Below are 25227 nucleotides of genomic sequence, written 5' to 3' on the forward strand. Positions count from 1 at the left end.
AAAGGAACCTTATGAAACTGAAAATAGTCACATTAAGCTTTCACCGGAAGTTCATCGTGGGCTGAAAAACACTAGCTGCGCCTATATCCCATTTAGGTAACATTTTGAAGATAAATTAAATGAAGATTTAAAAAATAAATCCGTGGAACTAGTTACTAAATATTAATTAGTTGAAGCTTCCTGAAATCATTTAGTGACTTCTTAAAAATCAGCTATAGTTTAAGGGCTAACAGTAGTTGTCTTACAGCCTAATAAAAAGAAAAAAAACAAAATTGAAAAGAATGGACTATATGCACAGCTAGTGTTTTTCAGACAATGATAAACTTCAGGTGAAAGCCTAATGTGACTACCTTTAATAAGTATCCTTTTACAGCATCGTTGTAGTAATGTAACTACAATACATTCAGTACAATACAATACATTAATTTATGTTGAAAAAGCTGGTTTGCTTCTTGTCCGGTCTGAGACCCACTCCATATCATATATCATAAATATATATATCAGGCATTGAAGATCGCAATTTTTTTTTTTTTAAGAAACCAGACCTTTCGCAAATTTTATAATGGAAAGACATTTTACCAGAAACCCTGTGGCTCGCTAGCTGAAATTAAAAGTTATCATTTTCTTCAGCGACAATTGCTGACATTTTTTCTTTATGAAGATGTTTAGTATTATCATGAAACTGACAACAAACCTTCAAACCGTCAAGTTGCAGCATTTTGAAGTGTTCTCTGAATTCGGACCCCATCAATTATTGCTTGATCCCCCCTTAAGGACATCAAAAGTCTTCACAAAACATGTTTCTTGTAAAAAAAAAAAAAAAAAGGCATCTGTAGGTGTATGTGAAACTAGATGCATAGTTTGTATTTTATTATAGATTTGCTTGCACATAAAAGTTAAACAGGAAAATAAAAATTCTGTGCAGTCTTCATGGTCATCCATTAGGTTTATTTCATATCACTACATCGAGAACCCCTCAATATCCCTCAAAACATTAAAAACATAATAACAAGATCAATAAATTTGATGTAATTGAATTAAATATATAAATTTGGTTCACTGAGGCGTATTACCGAACATAATTGATAAAACTTGACCCCTGATTTTTATTGTAGCCTATAATTTGCACCCATATTGTTCATTGATTATCAGCAGCCTAATTAATAATGTACGCAAGTTCTTACCTTAAAAACAAGGTGGATAACGGCAAACAGGAATATTGCTAAAATAGTTTTAACGATTTTTTTTTTTTAGTTTTAACGATTTTTAACTGGTAACAAACGGCAAAAACTGTCAGCGAAATGAGCCAATCAGAATTCATCCTGCTTTTTACAGCGGACCATGCAGCAGTTGCCAGTTGGACCGGACGTCAACCGCCATTAAACTGCATAAAAATAACAAGACGAACTTCCCTGTGTTGAATATAACTACAACTAGGTTAGTAAGTGAATTTGTCAACACTAAAATCAATTTACCATGTTTGTCTGTCCTTTCGCTATATTGTGTAACTTAGCTAGTTTAAACCACCTTCACTTGTAATTAATAAAATATTTTAGTTTTTAAATGGTACAAGTGTACGTTGCTCAGTCCCTGATTAACGTTACACGCACAGGTGATTTCTGGAGCTGTTTTGTGTGATCAAACGTCACGGATGCCATGTATCTCGACATCTCACAACTGTGTTCACGGGGTTCAAATAGTGTTAGCTGCGTGTTACCTGATACAAGTGCTTGGCTGCTAGACAAAATAGGGGACATGTGGATATTAGGGCACGAGACATAGACTTCCTGCAATATTGTTCTCAAAACAAGGAAAGCTGAAGGCAGTATGGCCCTTCAAGCTGTGAGAGATTTCTCTACACTAAATTAACTGTCGTCAGTCAGCCAGACAGGAAGGCTGGGAACAGGTGTTTCCTTGGCAAACAAAGCAGGTGCATCATTGGCTGTCTCGCTCTTTTTTACGGTCTTTCCCCATTTGTCTCTAAAACACCACCCCTACCCCCCTCTCATACGCATGATCATGTTTTTCCAGCTCCATTTTAACCGCAATGAATGACTTGTATATTACTGTTAACTGATAAAATTTATTTAATACAAATGCATTAATTGAATTGGGTATGGGCTGGTATAAAATTCTGACAGTATAACATTGGATAAAAATATCACGGTAATTGTGATTACTGCTCTAAAATATATTCTTTTTAAATGGCTGCATAAAAACCCTGGGTAACCCTTTGAACACATTTTATTTTCAAAAACATTTAAAATATTTTGGGACAGTAAACATTAAATAAATAATAAGATTTATAACAATAACAATAAGTAAATAATTCAATTGAATCACTGACACTGTTTTGATTAGTTTAAAAAACACTGCTTTAAATAAATGTATCCCTTCCGCTGGAGATGTTGTCCTAAAAAAAAAACAAAACAAAAAAAAAAAAAACTAACATATACTTTAGGAATGGTAGAAAATTTTGGCGGTTTTAAAACCTTTACTTTTCCAAACCGATGTATACCTAAAAAATGGTTATCGTCCCATGCCTAAATTGAATACACAAATTCATAAATTTTTAAAAGAGGTTTATTGAGGTAGAGCGTTAAATTAAACAGAAAAAAGGTTCTGTCACATTTTAATACACAAATATTTGTAACATTTACATATTGTGTAATAGATTAAAATACTGACGAGTAATAAGACATCAAAAGGCACTGTATTTCCATTGTGTTCAGATTTTAATGAAATGTATTGGAGTATTTATAAATGTTTCTCTTTGTGTGTGTGTCCTTATCTAGTAGGGCTGCACAATATATCCTTTCAGCATCAATATCGCAATTTATTATTTTGCAAGTGTTTTTTTTGAAGCCTGTGACTTTGTGAGGGTTTTAAAAGCATTCAGGCATAGGAAACTGTACCGTTTGTACCTTTGACAAATTAACAATTAATTTTATTGAATTCTTTATAAAAAGAAGACTGAGGTATTATTTTACATTTGATAATTCAGTTACTGTATGCCTGAAAACAGTTTGACTGCTTGAAAAACAATAAAACACTTTATTATTAAATACAAATGTTTAAATTTGTATCTTTTTTCTTTATTGATTTATCTATGTTTGTAGATTGTTTATTATATTTTATGCTCTCCCCTACAGAATCATCCCGATCAATCTAAAATAATACATTATTCTCAAATATTAATTGAACTGGTCAATTGTATGAAGTTAATTGTATTCATATTGAAACATATGTATCGCAGAATAAAAAAATATTGCAATTGTTAGGCGACGCGGTGACAAGAAGGTCGCTGGTTCGAACCTTAGCTGGATCGGTTGGCATTTCTGTGTGGAGTTTGCATGTTCTTCCCGCGTTTGCGTGGGCTTCCTCCAGGTGCTCCAGTTTCCCCCACAAGTCCAAAGACATGCGGTACTGGTGAATTGGGTAGGCTAAAAAATGTCTGTTGTGTGTGTGAGTGAATGAGTGTGTGTGGGTGTTTTCCAGTGATGGGTTGCGGCTGGCAGGGCATCCGCTGCTTAAAACTTATGCTGGATTAGTTGGTGGTTCATTCCGCTGTGGTGAGCCCAGATTAATAAAGGGAAAATAAAGGGATTAATAAAGCCAAAAAGAAAATGAATGAATGAATACTGTGCGTTCACTTCGTTGTTTATCCAAATTTGACCAACCAGATCAGAAACTTTGTATACTTATATACACACAAAGGTGAACCTATTAGTTCCTCTGAGCGGAGAGCTAAAATAAACACCACGGAGTAGAGAAAAGTGAGGAAAATCACAACATCAAATAAGAATCAGAACATCTGCTGGGGTTTCCGTTCATTCACAGTGTTTTATAGTCTAAATGTTTGCACCTTACACAAAGATATTTTGTTTATGCCTGAATTACATTTAATTAGATCAGATAATTATTTATTACATGTTTATTTTAATATGATCATTACATATATTTTTTTTAAATAGCTAATAAAATTTGCATTTCTCTAGGGAAATGTTACATTGCTGAAATATTGTAATTGCAATATTCAACAACAATATTGCATATTTTCACAGAACTTTAATGTGCACTGATATATTTCCCATTTGACTTTCATTTTAAGCCACACTCAACACGTCTGTCATTAAATATGTTCAGATTGGGTTAGATTTGTCAGCTGCTGTTCTGAGAACAATAAGCCACTTACAGTCTTTTAATTTTTAGATATTGGTTTCTTCTTGGATTCTTGGTTTATTCTTGGATTGGTCTCTTCCTGACTGGGGAAATGTTTTACTTTGTTTAACTTTGGAAATATGTCTCTTCTATACTCTACTTGACATGTTTTTCTCAAGCATTGAAACGACTGTTGCTATACAATGCACAGTGTTCCTGTGACTGTCCAAAGCATGTGACTGAGACATGCCATTGGCTTTAGGTTGCTAAACATTTGTGGGAACATAGTAAAAGCGCTGCTAACCCTGTTTCATCGCAGAGTTTGATAACCCTGAGTAAAATGTTTCTGCCCTTCTTCTAAAAAATACAAGTGTGAAATGTTCTCTACCCAGGGTTAAATGCAGGGTGTAGCACAGTGTGAGAAGCCCTTACAGGATACAGCCTATTTGAAACAACCGCTAATTTACCTCACTGACTGACTTCAGTCATTTTAGTATCATTTGTATTTCTGTTCTTAATGCCTGATTCTGTCAGACAGGTGACCAGGTTGGACATGCCGTTGGGTAGTACCGCTCACGTTTACTGGCCTGACTCGTCTTTGAAGTACCTGAGAGAGGATCTTGTGTTTCCTGAGAGGAGCTCAGTGTGACGTTTTCAGCCTCATGGTCCTCCTCAAGGTGCGTTTCTGTGTTTTTTCCTTGTATGTCCTGAGTCCCCCTTTGATTGTGTGTGTGCTCTGATCCTGATTGTGGTGTTAAATGATGCTGCTTATGTGCCATGTGTGTATGTTTATGTAGTCTGTGTGGCACAGACTGCAGTTTGTCAAGATGTGGAGGTGTGTATTCCTCATAAGAGTTTGGGTGAGATGGTTTCTGTGCAGTGGTGTTTCCCTGTAGGCACTTCCCTCGGGTGTCCTGCCCGCGGAACCCTCTCAATTTGGGGCTCCAGTGTTCTCTCCATTGCAAGGCCATTGTGGTGCGGTCTGCAACTAATCTCCTTTCCTCAGGGACCCAACTACGCCTGCTTTCCTCTGCACCGATCAGGAGAAAGGTTCGGCCAATCTGCAGAGCAGGGCAGCCGCAGCTCACATCCCGATCTGGAACCCAAAGGGCCTGAAGGCCTCGCTTTACATGTGAAGAGCCCATGCGAAAAACTGACTGCACCAGTATGGAAAACTGCCACCAGGGACCAGAGCGTTCCTTACTTTTTACCTGCACCTTCAATACTGGGATGAAAGTATGACAGGGACAAGGGACACAAACAATGAAGATGAGAATGTTAATACGACTCAAGAATTCACTATCCAGATTTATTTTCTGAACAAGTAATGTGGCAAAATTCAGCCAACAAGAAATCTGTGTTCTTGACATAATAAAAGGTCTTAAAACTCTTTTTTAGGTTTGATTAACAAGGAACATTTCTGCCATGAAACTCTATGTGCGCACAGGCTGATTGGTCACCTAATCTGCCCCTGTGTCATTGAACTACATGGCGCAGGAGATTGGATGCTGCCCCCTTTGCAGCCAATGAGCTTGCTCCTCATCAGTTTAAATGCTCTGCGCCATTTTACGCTGTTAAGCTGTGGCACGTTTTCGGTGACCCTCCTCCACTCCAGCTTCATTTGTGTTTAGATCTGCAACAGGATTTACTTATATATTACGTTTGCAAGCGGAGCATGTTATATTCTTAGACGGCATGTCTGTGTATATACTTTCAGTAGCAGATTTCAATACTTGCTCTGCCGTAATAATCAAAGAAGCAGCAGCAGCGCAGCAGATCTGTTCTTCCAAGACTAAATACATCAACATTGCCATATAAATATTCATTACCATAATAAATCCCCAGAGTGTTCAGAAATAAGAAACTCAAATTTCATACGAATTTTGCACAGCTTCGGAGTGAGTAAATTACAATACAAAATCTATACATTTAACTTTATCTCACAATTTAGGTCTGTTTACACTAAGAACAATAGCTTGTTAGCTTGTAATAGTTGTTCTGTTATCATAAGCATGCACTGCTGTTTTGTAATCTGACACTAAAAGCTTGTGTTTATCAGTGCAGATAGAATTGTGGTTAAGCAGATGCACATTGACATCAGTGTGGCTGCACTTGTGGTGTTTTCTTCTCACATTGAGGCCCTTTGCTAATTCTGTTTTTCTTTCTCACTTTATTCTGCAATGTGGAAGTAGCCCATGTTTTTTTTCTGAAAAATTTTAAAAATTCTGATTCCTTTGTATATGGAGGAATTTACAAAAAAAAACAGCAGTAAAAGTTCAAGCTACTTGAACTCCCTTGAACTGTTTTGAATGGCTAAAAGTCGATGGAAATGATCAAGACTGAAAGTCTTTGGACTGATTCTTATTAGCTGTCAATATTTTATATCATTCATTACCTAGAAAAAAAGGTAATGAATGAAAAAGGATTATATCAGGATGGAGTTCCCTGTTTTTATAGAAGTAGTTCAATAGTTATTTTAAAGCTTTCATTATTGGCATTGGTGTAAAATGACTTTTTTTTTTCTTTCATTCTGAGGCCAAAAATAACTTGATTAGTAATATCATCTATAGAGCTGCGCATCGATGGATTGCTCTTCAGTGTTTGGACTCTCAGTAGTGACTATTAAACCAGACTGAACTGAGCTAAACTGAACTGAACTTAAGCTCTGAAAATTTAACTACACTGTTTCAATTTACTATATCCTTCTATGTGAAGCTGCTTTGACACAATCTACATTGTAAAAGCGCTATACAAATAAAGGTGAATTGAATTGAATTGAATAGTAATAGACATACCATAATCCTTGAGACAATATGTTTCTAAATTCATTCTGACTCTTGCTTGGGAAGGTGGACAATAAGAAAAACACTCTTCACCTGTGGTGAGAAATGAAGAAACACATTTTAAAAGCAGTAATGGACCATTGCAAAATGGTAATCATGCTTATGATTTCAAAACATTTTGTAATCTATTTTAAATAGCACTTTGTACAAAGTAGACCACCAGTATCAATCTTTCCAGCAAGAGAAAGTGAAGGGCTGTTCTATATCTCTATTCAAGCATTTAATAGAGCTCGGGAGTCCAGGAGTGTTTTTTTTGTCTACAAGTGAAAGGCAGTCCTGGCGTCTCTGGAGACCTGGAGTTGGCCTGTCTACTCAGAGCAGATCATAGTAATGTGTGTGAAATCAATCAGTAGTAATGGACTGCACTGCTCTTTTTTAGATATAAGCAAAGCAGCTGCAGCAGGTATAAATTTCTATAATCATAGCATACTGTACAGTATTCTGTTGCTGTCAGTGGTAAAACATGCTATATTCAGAAAGAAAATATCTGCTCTGGGGTTTTTTCTGTCTGTTGGTCACCAAGCCAGATTTCAACATAGTATCACCCTGGAAAATATTTCACTTAGTCAGTGGCTTTTTTTATTATCTGAGTTTGGTGTCAGTACAAGCTAGTAGTGAGAGTGGAATCAGACGACAATAACAACAGTTTAAAAAAATGTCTAGGTCTTAGCCGGTATCATAAAACAAATGGCAAAGATGTAGACACATAGGGGAAAATATAAATTAGAGTTTAGAATACAGGAAGATGCTATAGATCTTCTACATATAAATACTTTATTTATATTACAAGATGTTTTTATTATGATAATCACCTGTATACTACAAATAAAATTGCTTTACTTCAGGTTAAATGACAATTTAAAGCTGGAGAATAGCATTCTGTTAGAAGGCATGAATGATTTCAATTGTGAATCTCAAAGAGAGACATATTAATATTTTGTTTTGCTTAGAACAGCACATTTGTTAAAACTTTTTTTTGCTAGGGAAATTAATTTAGCCAGAAAGCTAGTGATACTGAAGGGAAACATTATAAAAATAATACAGCTACATTCAGCTTGTGCATACCTCAACACATTTGTTACAAACAAAATGTTACAAAATAGATTCACTAGGGGGCAGTAAATCACTACTAATATAATTATATAGCATATATAAGTTGTTTGAACATTTGTTTTCAAATGAAAATATGCCAGTTGAATTTATTTACATTAAAAAGAAAACTACCCAAATGTCCAACTTTTGATCACTGTACATATATGAAATTCACTTGTTTTCAAATTAATGTAATGTTAATTAAAGTAATGTGTTTAATATTTCAGATAACTTTAAAAAAATAGGTGAAATAATGTTTCATTGTAACTTGGTGAATCAGAAATATAAATGTTACAATTAAACAGCTTATTCTTACTTGTAGTTATTAAAAAATATAAAAGAGTATGTGATTCTTCATGGAACATTTTATACAATTTTGCTGACAAATAGGTAAAATGCATGGATTAAAATATACAGATTAAAAATGAGAATTAGTTTTTTTTTGGCGGCTGCGCTGTAATCTTTAGTCGTTTTTATGTGTCATTATATGGTTATTTATTTATCATTATTATTTATGATTATTTCTGTATGCCTGAAAATATATATATTTTTGTTTATAAACTATGATTATGCTAAATGTCCTTAGTGGATGTCTTCTGTAAGCCTAGGTAAAAATGTACACCAGTATTTTTTTTAAATTACAATTACAAAATTACATGCTTGAAGTTTCTATGCTTGAAACCTCTTTTGATACATGCATTCGTAGCTCATAATAAATGAATATTTTTATTTGTTTCTTAGTGAATATATCCAATATATTTTTTGGGTGTATTTTAGGCATGGGTCGGTATAAGATTCTGATGGTATGATAACCATGGATATAAATATCAGGGTTCAACAATATCATGGTATTGTGATTACTGCTCTAAAATCTGTTCTTTTTGAAAGTCTGGGTAAAAAATAACAACCTTTTCCCCATTGATCGTGGTATGTATTTTTTACATTTAAAATATTTTGAAACAATAGATGTCAGGCTAAATAATTGAAAAGTCATGGACTCCTATTGTCTTAATTAGTTTCAAAAACACTGATTTCTTTTCGACTTAAAAAGCCATCTTTGGATATCTTTGGATATACGAGATTTGTTTTGCAGATGTTTACTAAATCATGGACTGACCAGTAACTTAATAAATAAGTTAACTCAATAAAATAGTCATAAAAACACTTAAATTAACAAAACTTAGAAAATACCTTAGGAAAGGTATAACAGAATATTTGAATGGTTTTAAAACCTTGACTTTTCAAAACAGCGGTAAACCTTAAAACCTGTTATCATCCCATGCCTAGTGCATTTAAACAAATATTTTTATTGCCTATAATCTTTAGGAATAGAAAGATAATACAATTAATTTCAATGAGTTATTGCAACAAAATATATACAAAGCTTTTAAGTTTGATATGTTTTATGTTTCTCTTGATTTGTCCTCGTTATTTACATTTTATTGAATATTTCTCTATCATATTAACTTAGGTATGCAAAGTTTTGGACTATAATCTTTAGATTTTTTTTGTTAGATTGGTTAGCTCCAGTTTTGGTTTTGATACAGACTAATCTAATGTATGTTTATGTAACAATTGCTTACCAATGCTGTACTGTGGCTGGTATACAGGGGTGGGTGGCGCAACCTCCTGAATACCTGAACAAACAACAGGCAGAAAGAAAGGAGGACGAGGGTCTCATTAAATTACAGCAAGCAGTGACAAGTTTATTTGTGTGCCTTTCATTTTGTCCTTCCTCTTTTTCACACCTCCGCTGTGGGTGACTTGCTCTAATCCCTGCGGTGGCTCATTAGGGCATACTTGCCATTTGTGAGTGTATGAGGGAGAAAGGGGACATGTGTGCTGTGACTGCAGTTTGCCCTGTTGTCTTTTAGTGCATGCAGAATGCTAGTGTTTAAAAACAAGCCAACGTTTATCACTGTGTGCGAGCCCACACAATTTTGAGCATGTGTGTGGTCTTAAAGGTCAATAGGGCCACCTATCAGGATGCCCTCTGCCACACACACATAGGTCTGCCACTGTGATAGGTCTGCAGCGCTGGGTCAACCATATATTACCCACGAGTTCTGTACTTCTGCCCATATCTCTGACACAACTGGGGCACTGACACCTTATCCTCCTCCTCCAACCCCCCAAACTCCAAAGTCCCTTAGCAATAAGTCATATCAAACGTCAAATGCCTGATACTTCAGATGCTTCCTTCATTTCAGTGTTTTTAGTCACAGAGGCATTTAGTGTGGCTCAAGGCATGTGTGAACGCAAGCCTGTACTAACTGCTTTAAAGGATGTGGTATATAGATAGAATTTAACATGGATAACATGAGACTTCCTGGCCAATGTTATCCAGAATAAAAAAAAACACAAATCTTCATGTGCTAATAATATCTAATGTCTGGGTCACTTTCCCTGTGACAAATGACGGCTGCGTTTCCTGCTCCATGAGAGGTGGCAAGTGGTCCGCTGGTGCTGGTTGTGTTTTTAGCTGCGGCTCGCCTTTGGTCCAGGAAAGACGGGAGCTCACGCTATAAATATCCATGTTGAGACGTTCCATTTAGAACAACAAACAAGCTCTTCTATCACTGAGCCGTAACCCGTGAAGAATTATGTGTCTGTCGTGCTGGGAGGGAAACAGGTCTGGTTGTACAGCACGACAGGTGCTGGTCGCCACACCATGTCATCCTTCTCTCTGTAGCTTGCGCCGTTACATGAACTCAGATGTAAAAATGTCACAATGCTTATTGGATTATCACTTAATGAAAATGAAGCACCCAGAAATCCTGGAAAGAAGTTGCAATGCTGATGAAAGTTTTTAGGTCTGTGTATGGTAGCTGCTATTCACTACTAAACCCTTGATAAACAAACAGTAGTTTGCAAAAGGAAGATACGGAGGATAAACAAAATAAGATGTTTAATTGGGTCAAGGGCAAATGGCCTCAAAAATAAACACACAATAGCAGATACTTGTAAATGGACTAAAGAATAACAATCAAATTAAAAATTGTATTTATTCTCTGAAAAATCCTTAAATGTTCTTATTTATCGGATCACCTACATGTATATAATATTGGTAGGTCACTGATCAGGTCTTCGGATCAGTTTATTTTTTCTGTACCAAGGTCCTGGTATAAGCGAAGTGGGGATCGGGCTTTTGTTGTTATTGCCTCAAAATATTGGAACAAGCTTCCACCCCATATTAGACCTGCTCCAACTTTATCTGTCTTTAACAGCAACACTGTGAAATAATATTACAATTTTATTATATGTATATATCCTCACTGTTGCTTTTGATTAATTTATTGTATTATTATTATATTATATGTAATATATAAAATACATTTATTACAAAAAGACCGACTCTAAATAGTGGAATGAAAGTGTAGAATTGAAAAGCTAGAAAAGCTCCTGCTGACCAATATAAGGTCTACATATTACAGTTCATTGGTATCAAGTGTCTTCATAATTTTTATGAAGATTAAACTTGTTTAATAAAATGTTTGATTATTGCTTATTAGTAGTTTGTCTGAAATCAGGAGTTCAATTTAGAAGTCAGACCTACCTGATTTCGCAGAGAAAGTTAACTATTTGACTTTTTCTTGAGTTGTTGGCATATCTTGTACAATCTCATTACTATAAAGTGTAACATTTATGGAAGGTTAGCATATAAAAGCTGGCCCATACACTCAAAAAAGTGTTTTTGCTGCTTGTTCAAGCTACTTATTTAAAATGAGCTGAATCAACACAATTTTCAAGTTCTTTAGGGGGACAACATGTTTTATATTTAATTCACTTTAAACAATCAAGTTAACTTCAAGTTTACACTTAGCTGATGATTGGTTATAAAGCTTTTTGGCATGCTGTCCCTGGAGAGAGCCCTGAGCTCATAAGATCCTCAAGTCCAGGGCTCCCTCCCATTGTAGGGCAGGAGGGGAGTTAGTGCTCACGTAGATCTCGAAAACTCCCTTGCTGTAGTAGCTAATGAACAGATTGGGATTGCTCTTAAGATATATCTTACGAAGAGCACATCTATGATGTCGGTTTGGATTTAGTCAAGGGCCCGTTGGAAATCTGCGTGAGCACCGGGAGAACATGAAAACTCCACACAAAAACGTCAGCTGGCTTAGAAAGGACCAGTGACGTTCTTGCTGTGAGGTGGCAGTGCTAACCACTGGGCCACCGTGCCACCCATCTAAGAAAGGAGGAGGAGTAGGGGTGGATAGGGGGATTCTTCGAAATAAAAAATGGCTGTGATATGTAAGTTAGGGTATTTAGAGTGACTAAGGAATCATCTGATTGGTGAATCATGAATTGGCGAATGCATGACCAGCTGTGTTCAATCATAAGCACCTGATCCTCTCTAATATAGTTTATAAATAAACTCCACTTAATCAATTTGTGTTGGGACAAAATAAAGGAATTGTGTGGAACTCAGCATTTTTCAATTTTACATATTGTAAGTAAAGTCACTGTCCACAAATAAGGTATGTAAGAAGATGGGATTTTACTAATTCATACAAATAAGCCACTAATTTGACAATATGTGAAATAATTATTAAAAAAACACAAAATTCAATAAAATTGGGTTGATCCCAAATGTACTGACTAGAATTTGAAACTGACAAGCAGTTAGTTATCTGTCAATAGCCAAACTATGGGACATTTAGTAATCTTTGCTTATACTGTATGTTATGGCCCATGTACAGTTGAAGTCACAATTATTAGCCCCCCTGTTTTTTCCCCCAATTTCTGTTTAACAGAGGAAAGATTTTTTTAGCACATTTGTAAACATTTGTTTTAATAACTCATTTCTAATAACTGATTTATTTTATCTATGCCATAATAACAGTAAATAATATTTGACTAGATATTTTTCAAGACACATCTATACAGCGTAAAGTGACATTTAAAGGCGTAACTAGGTTAATTAGGCAGGTAAGGGTAATTAGGCAAGTTATTGTATAAGGATGGTTTGTTATGTAAACTAATGAAAAAATAGCTTAAAGGGGCTAATAATTTTGACCCTAAAATGACTTTAAAAAAATTTAAAACTCCTTTTATTCTAGCCAAATTAAAACAAATAAGACTTTCTCTACAAGGAAAAATATTGTCAGACATACTGTGAAAATTTCCTTGCTTTGTAAAACATCATTTGGGTAATATTTAAAAAAGGAAAAAAAATTCAAATGGGGTCTAATAATTCTGACTTCAACTTTATGTTTGTACTCACAATCAAAAAGAGCTTGTTTTAAACCCAACTTTAGTTGTTTAACAGAATAAAATTCAAAGTAAGGTGTGATGCTTACGGATGCATGGTCGAAGCGGGGAGTGGCCTTGCTTGTACCCCGGGGCGCACCGGTTACACCTCTGTCCTATGACTCCTTCTCTACACAAACACTGCCCTGTGGACTGGTTACACCAGCGACCCACGGCACCCACGGGGTGACACTGGCATGCTAAAGGAGACAGAGATTTCACAAAGGAAATCACAAATTTTATAAAGACAAAAAGAGCAAGATGTGCTAAGAGAGGAAATTATTGTAAGACTAAGGGTATTAGTGTAAAACTGGCAGGCTTAGACACATGAAGGGAATTAACGAGTAGCATACACAGAACAAGGCAGCTGTGGTTCATGTCTTCAGTTGTATTTCAAGTCTCATTGACCCCTGTGTAACATTTTTCCCATAAAACATATGTGTGATGGTTGGGAGACCTTTGAGAGGAAAGATCTGCTTCTCTGCTTTTGCTCAACCTTTCTCCATCTAAACAAAGCTCCAACCGTCTTACAAACATTTATACATGCTTAAAAAGTCAGGTCTGTTTTAACATTAACAACATCTAAATCTTTCAGTTTCCAAATTTTTAAAGATAATTCTATCGCTTAATTCAAATATTTAGGTGTTAGCAGAGGTTTTATGGTATGTTCAGGACATAATTTAGATTTTTGTATACATTTCACCAAGTTACACAATAAATTACAAGTAAACACTGATGTGTGATATGCAGAGTAAACTGGTGTTATATTGGGACATTGACTAAAATGCTCAGTGAGCATGCCATAGACACGAAAGCAGTCAAAGGGCAAGTGTCAGAGCACATTCCATTAGTCATAGTGTAGCCATAACATAGACACAGACTATGCTACATTTCACACACTTTAGACCCCACAAATTCCAAAGCCAAAAAACAATATATACATTAATATAATTTTTTTTTCAGTTTTGGAAAAGCAAGTACAATATGCAAGCTAATACATGATCTCCACTCAAAATATACAGGCAAATAAATTTTTACTGACGCTGACAGGCCTTGCGGTGATTGAGTGCTTTGCTGTGGTCACGCATGTATCCGTTCTGGCAAAACTGGCAGTGGCGTCCTGTAGTGTGATGCCGGCATTTCAGACAAACACCTCCACTGACTCGACCAGACTGCTGATAAACGGCCATACTGAATCTACATTTATTAGAGTGACCGTTACATTCACATGCTGGGAGAGAGAAAAACACACAATCATGAGTGCAGCTAGAGATGTGAACAATAACACTGTAAAAACATTTTCATTTCAAAATAGCAATGGTGAACATTTTTTCGCCATTTCCTTAATTGTAGAATTTAAAAAAAAAATCCTTAAATTTATTTGAGAAGAAACACTCCATATGATTTATGCACATACACTTGAAGTCAGAATTATTAGGCCCCCTTTAATTTTTTTTTATATTTCCCAAATAATGTTTGATAATATTTTTCTTCTGAAGAAAGTCATTTTTTTCCGGTTAGAATAAAAGCAGTTTTATACTTTTTTAAAAACCATTTTAAGGTAAAAATTATTAGCCCACTTTTAGCTATTTTTTTCAATAGTCTACAAAACAAACCATTGTTATACAATAACTTGCCTAATTACCCTAACCTACCTACTTAACATGATTAACCTAGTTAAGCCTTCAAATGCTATCATCTTGAAAAATATCTAGTCAGATATTATGTACTGTCATCATGATAAATATAAAATAAATCAGTTATTAGAAAATGTGTTATTAAAACTAATATGTTTAGAAATGTGCTAAAGAACTCTTCACTTCATTAAACAGAAATTTATGAAAACAATTAACAGGGGGGCTAATAATTCAGGTAGGCTGATAATAATTCTGACTTAAACTGTATGATATCTTCTTTTTTATTGCTGCACTAGCAGATTTATTGAAGTACATACTCAAAACATAAAAATGTTTCAGTACAGTATACAATTTGCCATTACTGTAACAGTTTAAGTACGTTTCCCCAATATTAACTACTGGCTTAATATTACCATCATTAGTATGATCTTTATAAAGTATTAGCTACATTCTTAGGGTGCTTTCACACTTGGTTTAATCGCCTGGACCGAACCCAAGTTCGTTTGTCCCCCTTGCCACCTTCTCAGCTGGTTTGTGTTCACAAAGTCTTTTTTCCTTCTGAACCCCGCACACTTGCGTCATCAAGCTGCTGTTTTTTGTACAGCTGTTGCTAAGTGATGGCCACGAAAGTGGCTGCCAACCAAAATACAGAGAGCCAATTGCGTCTATCTGCTGCAAAAAACGTAAAAGCGTTCAGAACATCATGTGATGTCTGTAAAAGTCTTTTTTGTTGGAGACAAGTAGACATTATAACTGTTTGTACCGGGTCAGTCCTGCTTGTCACCAAGGCACAGTAGGTGATACACAGACATACACACATGAATGAACATTATGAAAACTAAAGTTTGTTGTACAGTTTGTTGTACAGAACCATACCAGAGTTCGCACAAACCCAGACCACCTCTTTCAGGCGGACTCTGGTACGGTTCACAGGTGCACACCCAAGATCAGAAGACATGTTCATAGCTAAATGTACTCCAAAGTCATATGAACCTGGCTGTGGACCAAAAGTGCCAGTGTGAAAGCACATTTAATCTTATCCAATACCTAAACCCAACTACTAGCTTACTATTAATAAGCAGCAAATTAGCTATTAAGAAGCAAATATCACTTATTTTACATTTAATCATTATTTTATTTACTTTATTTTTTACCAGGACAAATTATCTAAATATGTGGCCTCTAAAGGATTTTCAACCTGTTTCAAATAGCAAAACAAATAAATAAAGGAGCTATTTGCAAAACTTTTTATGTTTTAATTTTTTTGTTTTGTTTTGCCAGTGTTAGCAAGTGTGAGCAATACAGTACTGGCTCCAGTTCACTTAATGTCCAATGGTGTCCCGATTACAAGGGTTTATGAACTCTACATAAATCTCCATCGTGTGTTTTATTTCCCTCAACTATTATATAATGCAAATATTTGCATGTTTTATCTTGTGTAAAAACATGTGATTAATAGTTTCCCAAGGCAACATCAGTGTATTATTAAAGATACATTTAAGACAGACAGAGCACCAGACACACAGAGGCTTAAACTCACGGACGCACGGGTGTGGTTGGCTGGGTGTGGCCCGTTGCCATGGACGATCATAAAAGAATTGCTCACACATGTCACAGTCTGGCCCAGATGTGTGATGTTCACACTGACACACGGCATGCCCCTGGTTGTCACGACGACAGCGAGAGGCATGGCCATTGCACTTGCACCTGCCTCCAACCTGCAGGTCCGAAAGTGCAAGTGTGGGTTTCGTTGGGGCATAAAGAGACGAAGGGACAAGCTGGCGTGAGCCATTTTTTCTTTGTTTAAAATGGGACTTCCCCCTTCCGCCGTTGTTTCTTCTTCTCCTCAACTCTCTCCCCTTGGAGCTCTGCTGTTGGATATTTAGGGATCGATCACATGTGCCATCCTGGCATGGCCTGCTATTGTCCTTTCTATGGCCTCTTCCCACTCTACCTTGAGATCCCATCTCCTTTCGGGTAACATTGTGGCCGCTTTGCAGCACTGTGCTTTTATTCTTAAATCTCTGTGTTGAAGTCTGTTTTTCTCGACTATTTCCCCAAACATCGGTTGCTTTGGTGCCAGTGTTTTTCTCGCCAAACCTCAAAGCTTTGTCTCCTCTTTCTCTCCATCTGTATGCACCTCCCACTTCATTCATTTTCTCCTCTTGCTTTTTCATTTTGTCCATTGATTGATGAAATACTATCTTTATGTCTGTTGCAGTTACCCAATCTTGTAGTCCAGGACTGTAGTCAAAGTCTGGCGAGGAAGGACGTCCGTCCAAAGTCGAGAAAGCCAGCACAATATTTCCTCGATGTTTCTGCAGTGGTCTGGGATCTGAACAAAGTGGCTCCGTCTCCTGGTGTTTTGTCAAAGCAATTGACTGTGCAGGTCGCCCAAATGAGCCCATGCAGTCATTTGAATAAAACTGTAAGGGGCGCCAACTCTGGCCAAAGTCCATTGACTTTAAGATAGTAATGGAGTAGGACTCAACCGAATCCACCTGTTGACAAAACTGAAGACTAATGTATGTGATTTCAAAACGTCTTCCTAGGGGAACTATCAAAGTCCAATCCCCACCACTGGAGCCCTCTGAAGCTGTCCAGCATGTCAGATTGTGGGGGTTATGAAGATCTGTTAAAGTGCTAATATTTGTCTTGGGTCCTTGCTGGAGGTCCTCCATTGTCACGGGCACCCCATAAGCTGTATTGATGAATTCAGACAGGCAGTGGCGTGGACGCCCATCCAGGTGGTAACAGGGGTCATGGGGAGAGGTCCAACTGAGAGGAGATTGAGAAAGTATTGGAGACAGAAGTGAGAGAGGGAAGAGGGTAAAGAGGAAAAGAAGAAGGAAGGAGAGGGTCTGGAAAGGAGGGGAGTGATATCTGGACATGGTGTCGTCAAGCCTGTAACAGTAGGGAAGAAGAAAAAAAGGATTTTAAAAATTATAGGAGGCCATTAAATAAAAGGTCAGGGAACTGATGGGTTTACATGACATTTGAGGGAAGCTCAAACGGACGAGAGCATTGCAATATGAATTTTCTCAGACCGCACCAACTGTGCCACAATTAAAAACATCCCAGCTCTGTAGAAATTCATTCTAGGTTCTAAGTCGACCATTTCACACACACAGTCCAGCCAATAGGAGGCCTATTTGTCAGCAGGAGGCCTCTCTTTATCTGGGCTGTGTCGATGTGTCTAACTCAATGCGCTTTTAAACATATATTCATCTTGACGTTTTCAACTCTGTACAGAAAGATCAGGGGCAATTGAGTGTTTAAACATGGGGAGATTGCAAGAGATGACAGAGCATATGGAGCAGCTGGTCCAATATTCCAATCCCTTTTTTCGTTTATCATTTTTATGGCTTTCCTCAGCTTTAATCTAAACCTGCATGTTGGGGAACTGAGAGTGGAGATGTGAATAAGCAGCATTAAATCAACTAATTGTAAGTAAAAAGAGAAATTATTTGTAACTATTATTAGCAATCGCTATAAGATACAACAAACTTCTTTGCATGAGAAATTGTACTTTGCTCCATGCTTACTATTTACTCACATTAACTGACAATGTTGAAATTATCTAGAGGAAAGTAATTATAATTAAACACACATTACAATACCAGATACTAATTGCATGTGCATACTGTGAAATGTAGAATTGCCACATAAAAGACATGACAAACCTAAATGTAAGCATTAAATATGAATATATTGGCAGAATAGTATATTGTTATATTACACAGATAATAACAATAAATGTGCTCATTACATTCATTATGTTTACATACTGTAGATAAACTGGGAATTAGGGCTGGACTTACTGGTCGTTCTTTTATCTTACTATCCTTCGTATCTTACTTTATGTACTGTATGAAGTGTTGTTACATTTGATTATTGAACTTTTGTACCTCAATACTGCTAGGCTCTCCAGAAAACGATAAAGCGCTGTTTAATACATTTGTATCTTTTTTCTATTTTATTAATTTACGTTTGTAATTTGTTTATTAGGGTGGCACGGTGTTCGCGTGGGTTTCCTCCGCGTGCTCCAGTTTCCCTCACAGTCCAAAGACATGCGCTGTAAGTGAATTAAATAAACTAAATTGGCCATAGTGTATGAGTGTGTGTAAATGAGTGTGTATAGTTGTTTTTCAATACTGGGTTGTGACTGGAAGGGCATTCACTGCATAAAACATATGCAGGATAAGTTGGTGCTTCATTCCATTGTGGTGACCTCTGAAATAATAATAAATAAAAGTAATTAATTTGTTTATTATTATTTTATGCAGATTCTCTCCCCTACAAAATCATCACAGTCAACGTAAAATAATTATGAATTATTTCCCAACGAGTTATAAATCATCTTGTGAAATTACATTTATATGACAAAATATATCGCAGAAAAACTAAATGTTGCAATGTCAGTTTGTTTTCAATGTTGTGCATATAAAATTATTTTATTCTAAGTAGATACTGCTAAAAATTTTGGTTCCTCTGACTTGATATATGCATTAGGCTCAATGTCCAAGTTGGTTTCCGGGTTTTCCAGGACCCAGTGCAACATTTAGTTGTCCTTTTAGTCAGAAAAAAGGTAATCTCGTTGTGTGCCAGAGGATAAAGAAATTATGGATCTATCTAGATTAGAAAATAAAATAGTTGTGCCAGATTGAATGTGAGAACTGCATGTTCAATTTGAGCCTTCATTCAGCCTCTTCCTTTGGCAAGACATTGTAAGCCTGTACCCGCCTGTCTGCAGGCCCTTCGTAATGAATCTCTGTCTTCCACTTCTTGGCCTGATGATGGAGCATGTTTATTTATCTGATGAGAATCTACACCAGAAGTTGCAAAATCTCGCCTCCAGACATGAGAAACAATGCACTCACTCTTCCTTACATAAAGTGATATAGAGCCTTGACAGCTTGTGGGTTTAAAAGACTCAGACAGATGGGTTGCATCTGAAGCCCCTTCACTTCCAGTGGAACACATTGTAAAATCCTTCAGTCAGTGCCTCAGATGATCAGTTGTAAACTGTTGGTTAGTGCATCTAAAACTAACAGAGGAGCATTTGTTGTTCCCTCGGCTCCTCTCACACCCTCTCCTCGTTGGATCACCTGCTCTCAAAGTTCTGAGAATATTCCTAAGTGCTGATGATTGATGATGTCCTAACAAGCGTTTGACATTGACAGCAAAGTCAGCAGGGATGCATAAACGGCCCGGTAGGAGAGGGGAGCACTGAGAGATTCACGAGAGGAGTCACTGGCTCAATTAGCTCTTAGGCTGAAATTTGAGGACCCCTAAGGGACATAAAGGTCAAAAAAGTGCAGCGAGTAGTAGTATAACAACCCACTTATAATCCCTTGTTCTTTAGGGTTTCTGTACTTTTTAATATTAATTTTAATAAGAGTTTTTTTTGCAGAAAAAATAGCGAGGTTGCTGCCTTTACAACTCGAGGTGATGAGCGTACAACTGCGGGGCTGTCCTGCGTGCTTACCCGCTGCGGCACATTCCCAGGGTCCGGTGTGCGGCTCGCGATCATTCCACACATGTTGCGACGTGCCCCAGGGGAAAACTGAGAACACTGTGAAAAACCCTTCCGCATTAATTGATCGCTTGATTAATTGAATCTCCGGTTTCGGAGAGGCGGTTGTGTATCTGAGGGCGATGCGTAAGGCTGTAAGTTGGGAAAGTGATGAGGGTGTGGAGATATTCACGGCTGTCGGTGAAATAGGGAACTCGGGTCCCAATCATAGAGGGTTTGAGCCCCTTTCTAGATTACAATATATTTAATTCGTCTAGCACGTCCAGTATGAACCCTGGATATACGGTTTCCACAATTTACCCAGCTCTTTCCATAAATTCACACCTGGTGTAGTGCGAGAACTGCTTGGGCTTTAGGTTTCCTTTCCTGTTCACCAGAATTTACTTTTGAAAGCGATCGGGGGCGCGTCTTCATAAATTATCACAAAGTCAAAAAGAAAATCTCTGATCAACTTTGTTTGTGCTCGAGTATACAAGTTAGACTGATTGCCTTAGTTTAGATGAGGGCCAATTCATACATGAGTAAATATGTCATTAAGTTACACTTCATCCATAAAATTATGAGACAAAAAAAGTCTGCAACTACTCTTTAGTGAGCTTTTTAGCCACTTGTGGACCGAAAGAATATTTGATGACAATTGAGCTTGACCCTGAAGCTTTATTTATTAGGCTTATTTAGCCTAACTATATCTATTGAAATAAAATAATACGCAGCCTAGGCCTACTGCTTATTAATAAATTGTTATTAATGAATTGTGTTAAAATCCACTTATTCGTAAAACAAAAAATACTCAATCCTTTTGTTTTACAAATTATTTTTGAAGCAGGATATGCGACTTATGCGCCACAACATTTCTGCACAAATAAGCAAAACATCCAATGTCAAACATCCGCCCAAACACACGTATGTTCGCGTCTTCAAGTCGTCCAATCACATGTTGTAGTATGGCTACTTATAGCCACATTGACTGTTTCTGGTTTGATAAAAAAACACCTATTTGGTTGACTCTGCATCTTAACGATTGGAGAGTAGCCGACTTTAGTGTTTTCATAAGCAATTAATAATGCCTATGGCGTTATTTAAATAAATGCATAAAATAAAATTCTTAATAAAAGTTGCATGAAATGGTATATAGGCCTATATATAATTATTTAATTATAATTGTACTATATCACTATGTTTGCGAAAAAGCCGGTGATTTAGAATGCGATAGAAAGTTATCTCTTTTTCTCTGAAATATGATTTTGCACACATTTGGCACATAACTGGGTCTATTCTTAGGAGAGCTGGATACCTGTCAGTTCCTGCGTGCGCATAGCTGCTGTTAACGTTTTAAATCTTAGCCACTGTGTGTGTTGTCGGACAGATGAGAGAGATTTGGCCTGCTTAACACATTTGAACATTCTTCGTCATGGACGACAGCCAGTCAAGGTTGTTCTGAATCCTTGACAAGCGATTCCCGAGACAGACAGGCCTACACCTGGGGTCCATGTTTCTGAAATAAAGTGATTTCAAATTGTGTGATTTATCTCTTCAAGGCCGATGTCCTTCATTAATTAATCGATCACTGTCTTTCTGCTCGTTTTTCTCAGAACAGGAACGTATTTTGCGCTTCCAAATAGCTGTCAGTGTCACACGAAGGAGACGCGCACGCCATGTAGCAGCTGTAGCTTTCGGATACTTTCGGATGGTCTTTATACATGATGCATACAGTATAGAGACACATTGCAGTTTAATTGAAAGCCTAACATATTAAGTCATGTAGTGGATGTCGGTGAATTGTTGTCTTGATCAAAGCAGCACTGGCGTTCTTCAGCACAAATAGCTGCTCGTATTTTTAAAGGCAAAGTTGTCACGCGCCTTTGGAACCAGAGGGTCAACACAATGAGTTTTCAAAGAGAAAAAGAAAAAAAGATAAAAGAGTGCTAGGCCTAATGCCCTTATATTTGTTTATCAGACAGTCAGCTGTGATATTGCAAATGTGAGTGTTTAAATACGTCTGACTTCGAATCATGATCTGCTGACGCGCGTTTCATGAAATCTTACTCAGAAAGCCAAGCCAGATGTAACTTTCTATGCTTTGAAGTTTACGTAAGAATATTCATATGCGCCCATGTCAACTATAACATATGCCTAACAGGTCCAAGCAAGGATACATGTTTGAATAGGAAAACACATGTAGTGCTGTACGGTATATACAGCGGCACAGGCCAGGGAGAGAAGGGGGGAAAAGGGAGAGAGAATCCCTCTCTCTTTCTCTCTCCTCTCTCTCACTCTCTCTCTCCCACGCTATGTGCCCTGGCAGACAAATCATGAAATTTCCCTCCAGGTTTCGTCTCAACGTTGAAAAACAGATGCAAAAGAAATCGCCGTCCGTGATTCCATTCTCCATTTGTGCCAAACACAACATTCCATGATGAACCTATGGGTGGAACAATTAGCAAGGGGGGTTTCATCCCATTTATCCTTAATTAAACATGTAAAATGAAGGCAAACCATGTGTTTTAGAAGATACACAAGAGAGTACATCATCGTGTCAAGTACGCTGGCACTATGGCAATAGCTGGTAGAGATCATCTTCTTTTTAAGAAAAAAAAAGATAACTCATTATTGCAGGCCCATCGAGATTTTATCCCAATTCTATTTCCACTGTAATCCGAGTTAGAATTGTGCAATGAGAATTAAATCACATGGGACGTGAACTAAAGCGAACCCTATAATGATCATTTAATGAAAAATTCTGTTTTATGGCGCAATAATTACAACCATTCGTGTTTATCAGTTGACCCGACATATGTCACAGAATAACGAGGCAAAGTGCGCCCGCAGAACAGGGAACGGAAATTGCATTTTTTTAAAACTAAAATAACGGTTTTCCAGCTGGCCACCTACATGGCCTTAAGCTGTTTTTTTTTTTTTTTTTTCAATCTTATGTTTTACCCAGTCGCAATTGTCAAACTTGATGTGCCTCATTAGACGTATTAATTATGGCTAATCAATGAATATGTAAAACTGCAATGAACTTTCCCCAATTAGTTTTGTGTCATGCTGTAGGCTATATTTTATGCACCATGATAGGAAATAAAACAAAGCATATATATATATATATATATATATATATATATATATATATATATATATATATATATATATATATATACACACATATACTGCAGACTTTATAAAATGTCAGATTTGGATGTCTTGCCAATTTCACCCTACGCGCTCTTCTGAAAAACGCATAAACGGCCGTGCAGATTTATAATTAAATACTGAAATCAATATTATTCCTATATGTAAGGGAATGTGGACGAATATATTCCTTAACCTAAGCTAAATAATGTTTCTGGATTGTTTGACAAGATTTGCGGTGAGCGCAGACAAATGATCTCATTATCCTTAAATTACGCGTAGCCTTCCGGCAATTTTGTTCTGTTCACAGATCATCCAGCCCATCCGCATCTGACAGGTAACCTGTTTTTCAGTCAAGTATTTTATAGCCATGTTACTGTACATTTTGTCTTTTTTATTTTCTATTTAGCCCATTTATTTGTCTGATATAAAATAAAAAATGAAGAAATAAGCGTTTAAAACAAAAATGAAATTCTTTATAATACAGGATACATTCAGATATTTATTTTTTGTCATACAATTATAAGTTGTAGTAGAAGTTATAGGATTCAAAAATAATTATCCAATGGTGTTTGCTCTGATTTTTTAAAAATGTGCATTTAAATTAGGACGATGTAAATGTATGTTTTTGCATTTATGAACCATTTTCTTGTTATAGATCTACTTTTAGGAGACCAACACGACTGAAAATATTTGGACTTAGTAATGTAGTGCTCGGAATTAAAAAATAACATTGACTATGAAGCAGGCAAACCACTAAAACATCTTAAAATATATATAAAAAGTTGTTTGATTGTAAAACAAATTAAAACTTTGTAATGTAATGATGTAAAGTACTATAGATACTGTGATAATACAATTTGTTGAAATATAAAATAAAATAATACCATGCAATAAGTATATAAGCTTTACAATTTTTTTTAATTTAAGAAATCCTTTATATATTAAGGATCTGTAACAGAACTTTTGCAAACTACATTAGCACCATCACCAGTTAAAACTAATCAACAGGTCAGTGCGTTATTCTAAATTTAAATCTCTTGTCAGCAGTCCTAAGCAAGCCTGTTTTAATTTAGGCAGAGAAGCATACACAAGAGCAAAACTTAGTTTACCTACCATGTGCGTGTCGATGCGGGTTGCCGGTGTAGCCGCGTCCTGGTTGATCAATAAGAGCACAACAAGTGGACAGATATTCAGGCGGAGCAGCGTGAGGTCCTGCTGCGCTCAATGCGCCGCGGCAGGGTTACGTATCACCCTGACGTCAACTCCTCCACAGGACACACGCTGAATGCCTGTACATGCATTAAGCACAAGAAGCATGAATGCACTAAAACGAAAGACAAACTTGATTCTCTGACTCTTCAGCTGAGAAAATATCACCTATGGCAATTTTGGTTATGCGCCGTGATCTTGAACCTGAACCCCTGCGGGCGCCAATTCAAAGTTCAATGCGCAATTGAAACAACACTTTGGGTAACCCCAAGAACGAGGCGCTCCCTCTCTGGAGAGGATCTAAAGCTGACACATATGGAAATAGTGAGTAAGGGTGAGGCAAAGAGAGAGAGAGAGAGAGAGT

At 36.7% G+C, this 25227-nt stretch overlaps 2 protein-coding genes across 4 annotated transcripts in view; one reads left to right on the forward strand and one right to left on the reverse strand.

Annotated features, from left to right (window-relative positions):
• Positions 1–2565: 2565 nt before the first annotated feature.
• On the reverse strand, positions 2566–25154 carry ntn5 (netrin 5). 3 transcript variants are annotated; one of them, XM_005172234.5, is made up of 8 exons: positions 25032–25154; positions 24768–24943; positions 16524–17887; positions 14389–14577; positions 13397–13546; positions 9680–9733; positions 6957–7037; positions 2566–5386 (listed from the first exon to the last, which is right to left on the reverse strand). In XM_005172234.5, the coding sequence occupies exons 3-8, from the start codon at positions 17872–17874 to the stop codon at positions 4692–4694; spliced, it is 2520 nt and encodes an 839-aa protein (XP_005172291.1). In that variant the 5' UTR covers positions 17875–17887; positions 24768–24943; positions 25032–25154; the 3' UTR covers positions 2566–4691. The 3 variants fall into 3 exon arrangements, with proteins under 3 accessions (XP_005172291.1, XP_009301384.1, XP_021333444.1); XM_009303109.5 differs by having other exon boundaries at positions 16532–17887; positions 24768–25154; XM_021477769.2 differs by having other exon boundaries at positions 24768–25154.
• Positions 4698–25227, forward strand: part of si:dkey-19b23.12 — a 69790-nt gene continuing 49260 nt past the window's right edge. The window contains exon 1 of the mRNA NM_001386642.1: positions 4698–4838. The gene's annotated coding sequence lies outside the window, so the exon portion shown is untranslated. The remainder of the gene's footprint in view (positions 4839–25227) is intronic.

Source organism: Danio rerio, chromosome 7 (genome assembly GCF_049306965.1).
Source record: "Danio rerio strain Tuebingen ecotype United States chromosome 7, GRCz12tu, whole genome shotgun sequence".
In the NCBI taxonomy this organism is placed as follows: Eukaryota; Metazoa; Chordata; class Actinopteri; order Cypriniformes; family Danionidae; genus Danio; species Danio rerio.